At 47.0% G+C, this 6,849-nt stretch overlaps 1 protein-coding gene across 1 annotated transcript in view; it reads right to left on the bottom strand.

Annotated features, from left to right (window-relative positions):
• Positions 1-351: 351 nt before the first annotated feature.
• Positions 352-6,849, bottom strand: part of PDE5A (phosphodiesterase 5A) — a 165,101-nt gene continuing 158,603 nt past the window's right edge. Inside the window, exons 18-19 of the mRNA XM_045295841.1 lie at positions 5,295-5,421; positions 352-4,341 (exon numbers count right to left, since the gene is read on the bottom strand). Of these exons, the coding sequence (XP_045151776.1) occupies positions 4,204-4,341; positions 5,295-5,421 (265 nt within the window). The 3' untranslated portion in view covers positions 352-4,203. The remainder of the gene's footprint in view (positions 4,342-5,294; positions 5,422-6,849) is intronic.

Genomic DNA, 6,849 nt, shown 5'->3' with positions numbered 1-6,849 from the left:
GATGCAGTAAGATTAGATTTGGGGCCTTTAAGATTTAAGAAGCTAACTACATTAAGTGGAACAAACTCATGCTTTGAAACTGGCCATTCTGGGCTTGAATCCAGCACATGCCACAAGCCCCTTGACTTCGCTTGCCCTCGCTCGCGCCTGCTCGCGCCTGTTATGGCCGGAGATGGCAAGGTGTGCGGAAACGCTGCCCACCAGCTAGCTGCAGAGGCAGCTGCGAGCACGCCGCGTTCACAGATCAGCTCGAGGAAAGCGCGGGCCCCTTGCTTCCTGCCCCAAACCCAGAGTCCCCGGACAATGCCCCACTTAAAGCCCCCACAGCCCTTTAAAAATTCACAACACCCACACTTGTTCAGTCTTTTATTTTTACAAAGCATGGCCATAAAAACAAAACAAAACAAAACTGCGGAGATCACCGACAGGTGAGTAGTTTTGGACAACCACCCCAAGCATCCGGTGCCGTGCAGGGAACAGAGGGTGGGGAGACCCCCCTTTGGGGTGGGATTGCGTACACACGACCATTTCAAACGGCTAAATATACAGAGTTAACTCCTTAATCCTAGTACAAAAATAGTGCCAGAAACTATATATTTGTCCAATATAGATTGAAAAGGTATAAGAATACAAATCGATATGAACAGTGGCTAGTGATGATTCACAAGGTTCGCTTTTCTTAGGCCGTCATAGAAAATTAAAAAAAAAAATTTCAACTATGTGCAGTGCTTTCACCGGCTCGGCGAAGACGTGCTGCCCCGGGACGCACGAGTCTGGGGAGCCGGTGGGCAGGCGGTGCGTGCGGGCTCCGTGGCTGGACGAGCAGGGGGCGCCTGGTCCGGTGGCTGTGACCGCAGAGAACCAGGGGAGCGCTCGCCATAAGCGGAAAAGTTCAAGACCAGCCAGAGTCTGCGGCCAAACGGATCCGTCCATTTCTGGAAGCCACTGCGCGAGGACATTGCGGGGCCGGAAGCGGACAGGCCTCTTAGCGTGAGCTCCACATGTTCGCGCAGAGCCCACCCTGGTCCCCGGGCTCGGGAAGGGCCTCGTACGCAGGAGCCACGCTGCCGTGTGTGCACCACCACCGTGTGCAGGGCATCGCTTCCCTCCCACCACTCAGGTCTGCCAAGAGCTGGCAGAACCACCTGGTAGGAGACACAGCACACCTGACAGTCAGCTCGAGGCGGGTCCTCGTGTGGGTGCTGCATGCCGGAAAGAAAGGCACTTCTCTGCCAGGCCATGTCCAGCCTCTGTGACCAGTTGCCTCCCAGAACCCAGTCTATTGTCTTACACCGCGTCCTCTCCACCACCACCCTACCCCGAAGGAAACTTCTGCCTGAGGTGAAGTGCTTCAACGGAGCTCTCTGCCAGGTAAATCACCACGTCCGTTTGGTGGTCAGGGCCTTGGAAAGGCAACGGAAGTACCTACGAGCATTGCTGGAGGGCAGCCTGGCATCCCCGTGTGGGCAGTGGTCTTCAGGGCCTGATGAATACACAGGAGCTAGCTTATGGGATGTCCTCTTTGAAGACAACCGCTTAGCCGCTGCCAGTAATAGTGCGAGTTGCTCTGGAGGGGTGCGTGCGTGTGTATGTGTATGTGTGCATGGAGGTGAAGTGTCGGACACAAGTTCCCACAGAGAAGCAAAGGCCAGCCTTTTGAAAAACACACAGCCAGGCACTTTTAGCCACTTACAGTTTTTAGATGAAAATGGAAGTTAAATGGTATTCTATTACTCAACTGTAACTCAAACAAAGGAAAATAAACCACTTTTTGGATCTACAGCAGTTATGGAGTTATGGGTTATATAAATATAGGGTAGGGGGAAGGAGGGCTGATCTAGAAAGCAAATAGTCACACAAAGACCAAAAAATAAAAAAATTCATTTGTGCCCATGTACCACAGATAGGAGCCAAGTGTGAAGTGATTTTCCAAACAGGTAAAAAAAATCCCTGGAACCAATTCTCCAGTCCTAAAGAAGCCCTCTTTTTCCAAGAGGACACAGCCATGGCACTGCCCAACTCTTTCAATATCTAAACAGCAAAGCCAGGCACACCAAAGCATTCCTAAACAGATCTTGCTTATGAAAATGGCATGTGTCCAAATCCTTGGCACACAACCTACCAGACTTGCACGAAGAATTCTCAGGGACACATGCTCCTGGGGCCTGCAAGAAACTTCTGAGTATGTGGTGATAGATATGTGTGATAAAAAGAGCTTGTAAAGATCTCTAGTCTTCATCGATTTTTCTTTTCCCACTAAGAACTTATGTATGCATGCACAGGTGTACACCAGTATGTTAGCACAATTGTCCTAGTGACTGGCTGTGTAATTTACACACCAGTGCCACCAAGAGGCCACCTTGCAGAACACGTCTGGATGACAGAAACTACAAGCATCATAACAATAACAACCTCCGTGGATAACGACCTAAGCTAGAGTAACAGCAATACGGTTTGTCGTCTTCTACCCCCACCCCCGCCACCCCGCAAGGTAAGGAAGCCACATGTCACCAGATATATATACACACATTCAGAATTAAAAATAAAATAAACCAAAAAACAGGTAGAGAAAATATGTTGACACTCAAGAGTTTAGGAGAAAAAAAGATTTCAAAGGAAAAGACAATGTCTTTTAGGTGAAAGGTTTTTGAGATTGCTGTATTACCCTATTCAAATTAGTGATAGAAACTCAGATGACACATTTTTTTTGGGTGGGTGGGAATAGGAATAAAACTATCTCATTTCTCACTCTCCTAAAATGCAAAGGTTTTTGGATATTTGGAACATACTTTCCTTCATGGGCCAGTTTGCTCACTCACTAGGCTACTTTGCCAACACTGAATAAATGTGTATTTAGGGTAGACATGTCTATGGGACTCGACTGAAAGGGTTCAAATTCCCTAACAGTCTTCACTATATTAAAAAGAATGGGAAGAAAATAGCTCTAGCTACAAATTGAGGGCTAGTGGTTGTTTATCATGATTCCTAAATTTCTGTGATTCTGGGCTCACTGGTCCTCTAGGCCCAAGCATTGCAGCTTCTCAACCACAGATTTTAGGACTTGCTGCATTTTAGTCAGGCCCGCTCCCTTGAGTTCATTTCTGAGCTCCGCGTTGAGGAGAGCTTGTGGCTGTTTATGTAGTTCACACTTTTCTCTACACTTTGCCTGACAGGCAAATGAATTCCATTTGTACTTGCTTCCTTTCTCAGTTCCGGCCAGTGCTCCAATTAACTCCTTTCCGCAGTACCCTCTGGAGATCGAAGCTGCGGACTTAAAAGCCATAGAGAGTTGAGAAAGTTGTTTAGAAAAGGAAGTTCAATGTTGAAAACACTTTGAGAAGCGTCTTCCGACTCCATGTTTCCCTTCCCTGACAGAATTAAACACTGGCCCATTTCTGCATCACGCTCACTGTCCCTCCACCGGGCCTGGATCTTTTCAGAAGTCTCTGCTTTTACACCAGAGAGGTCAGACTGAAGAGGATTTCAGTAGCCTGGGAATAAATGTACTGCCTGGAAATGACACAGTTCTCCTGCCTGCCAGCAAAGAAATCAGTGAGCCAATACCTTCTCTTTCTCATACTGTCGGATAGCATTTTCTGTCTGTTAGAGAGGGGCTGACCGTTGTTATTGTTGGTAAGGTAATAACGCTGTTGACAAATAGACCTCTTTGCCATTCAGGTGCGCTCAGCCAGTGTTTTGCTCTGCCCTTGGAAGGCTTGCAATGTCACAGAAGACGTTCCATTTGCTCCTAGCCTGTCTTTGAGAACGAAAAATCCCAAGCACTCTCGAAAGATTGGCAATTCAGAAAACACACACCCACGGCGACATCCACACCCACACAAAACACCCCCCCCCCACACACACACATCAATTATTTAAAATCTCCAAGCAAATAACACCCTCAGGGCAAGAATGCACACATGACCACACACGGCAGGCTTCTCAGCACGCCGGGGGCGGGGTCGTTGATCAGCTTGGCGGAGTGGCATAAAACAGTCACAGAAAAGACGTCTCCTGGCAGCACTTCATGCTTGCCTCTCAAAAAGTTGTGCAAAAATGAAAAAAAAAAACAAAACATATATAGAGAGAGCAGGAAGTGGCAAAGCACACACTCAATGTGTACTGTGTGTAGGTAGCAAGACGTGTGTCTTCCGGCAGAAGACACCATCTCCATCAATGTCCCCTCTGCGAGCCAGAGGCCGCTCAACTGCGCTTGGCCTGGCCGCTCTCGCCATTCAGCAGCGTCTTCTCCTGCTGCTCGGCCAGCGCCTGCCACTTCTGCCTGTTCTGGCGGCAGCCGTCCAGCAAAGGGAAGCAGGCCTCGGAGACCCGGGTCAGCGCCTGAGGAAGGACGGAAGGAAAGCAAAGGTCTAGAGGGAAGCCGGGGCCTACGGGCGGTCCTCGCCCACGGGTCCTCACCCAGGGCAACACTCCACACTCGTTTCCTGGCCCGGCCAGCCCCGCCGCTGATCGCTCACAGACGACCCCTCTGAGGTTCTAGAGAAGACGACGTGCGGACAGCCAGTGCACAGGCCCGCGGTTCAAGGCAGCACGACAGCTCCGGGGGCAGAAGGCAACGGCGTTCCCTAAGTGTGTGTGTCTGTGTGTGCGAGTGTGTGCATGCACTGGAGATTGCTTAGTTTTTGTGTTTTTCTACAGAACAGTTTCCTATCATGCATCTGTTTTCTGTACTTTGGGGTCCTAAACATGGAGACCAAAGTTCACACTTGTTATAAGAAGAAACAGATTCATCTGAAAGCATAAGACTGACCACCGGCCACCCACCCTCGCCCCCAAACCCACCCAAACCAGCAGTTGCAAAGGAATGGGACCTTGTTACATCTCTTCGAAGGATCTCCTTTAATTCACTCAAGAATTATCCTTAACCATATGAAAGCCACACTATGACAAGGCGGGGAGGGAGTACGATTAGGCTTCCTTAGTTTGTACAAAAGGAGTATGCTAATGTTGACCATGCACAATAAACCATCATCAGACAGCCTGGGTTCGGGATTCCTCTTAGAATCCCCTAAACAGATCCTCAACAGAAACATGGAAGGAAGAAAAATGTTTGAGCAACAGTAAATATAAAGTGTGTTCCTCATTCCAAGTAAACTTCATGTTCTTCAAGAAAACAAATTATCCTAATAAGTACATTTCTTGTTTCTCAGTTAAGAAGCAAAAATTACGTGCCTAGTGTCTAGTGTTAATCACTAGAGTGTATTTTGGGTTTAATTCACAACAGTCTAAATTTAGCCAGTCTAGTACTCATTTTTTATCTTTCATATAAATACCTCATACAGTTGCAAACAGATGGCATCTATGAATCCAACTTGCATACTTGGTATCTTGTTTTTCTTCTCTCTGTTCATTAGATCCTGAAAACACAGACATAGACATGCACACAAAGATAGGGCATTTATTTAGAGAACACCGTTCAAGTTGGTTTTGAGAACATGAATCACTGGGCTCGCGGAAGAAAGCCAGGAAGCAACTGCATGAAAAGAAATAGACTTCATGCGTTATTCTTGGGGGAGGGGGACGCATGCCAGAAGACAGAGATGGTTTGAGAAAAGTCATCCTCTCTCTTTTTTAAAAGGAGGTAGGGTAATTGAGATCCACACTTTCCACAAAGGGGCTCTAAAGGCTGTATGCCCGTCACATAGCATACAGTGGGATTTTACTTCGGAAAGAATGAAGAATGGCATGACAAGTTTAGTGAGATAGATGTTCCCGGAGTGTCGTTTATAATAATAAGTACTGAAGCTGTTAACCCCAAATGATGACTACATCAATTTCGTATCACCACTACAAACAAGACATAGCAGGGCATCTGTTATCATGAAAAGTGGCTTCAGATATTTACACGAAAAAGCGAATTATAAAAGGATAGGCAGAATATGATGACTCCAGGAATCGTTTTTGTCATCTTTGAATTATTTATGTTTTCTGTAGTGACTGTGGTTATTTTAAGAAAAAAAGTTTTAAAAATTAAAATGACAAGAAATTGTGTTATTAAAGAAAGATCTTACAGAAGAATAAAAAGAAATTTACAATTCCCACCCCCAACGAAACATGTCATTTGTTATATCCATGAATGTGGTAGATCATTGTGGTTCCCAAACTTATATGGCCTACTGGCCTCCGAGGGAAAAAAAAATCACTCGTTGCCCCCCTAGCAATGAAAAACTACTGTATTCTAACGCACAATCAAGGACAATGTGCAGGCCTCTGCTTCTGCAGCTTCCTGGATTGTCCAGCACCCAGCGGGAGGCAGTATCACCCCACGGGGGAAGCACTGTGGTGTACTGGCAGTACGGGGGCTCTGAGTTGGGCTGTGATCCGTAAACTATGATAGTCCCAGAAACCCACCGGGGGTCGCTATGAACTAGCATGGACTCCACGGGAGTGAGTTGAATGGTAGAATATATAGGGGGTCAAGTTTTTAAAATTTCTTAGACATATCAACACCTTGAGGGAATGAGCCACTGGGTCTGGGGGCTCAGGGGACCCAAAGTTAATTGGCATAACACAGTTCCCAAAGAGGATGCTCTACATCTGACTCTGGTGAGAAGAGACAGATCTTAAAAGCTTGAGAGAGGCCAGCTAGAGTGCAGCTATTGGTCTCCCTGGAGCGAAGAGGAGTCAAGAACGTTGAAGACTCATGGAAACAGTCCAATGGATGTTCTCACAGACCATGAGTACATCAGTTGCCACCACCCTGGAACCAGAAGAACTAGATGTAGTTACTGTTAGGTGCCATCAAGTTGACCTGCAACCATGGAGACTCGGACGTTAGAACAAAACACTGCCGGGTCCTGTGCCAGCCTTACAATTGCTCCTATTCTT

This window comes from Echinops telfairi, unplaced genomic scaffold (assembly GCF_000313985.2).
Source record: "Echinops telfairi isolate 266 unplaced genomic scaffold, ASM31398v2 ScPeMD7_5927;HRSCAF=6808, whole genome shotgun sequence".
NCBI lineage: Eukaryota > Metazoa > Chordata > Mammalia > Afrosoricida > Tenrecidae > Echinops > Echinops telfairi.
Note: the sequence above shows the minus strand (reverse complement) of the source record. Positions and strands in the feature narration are given on the sequence as shown.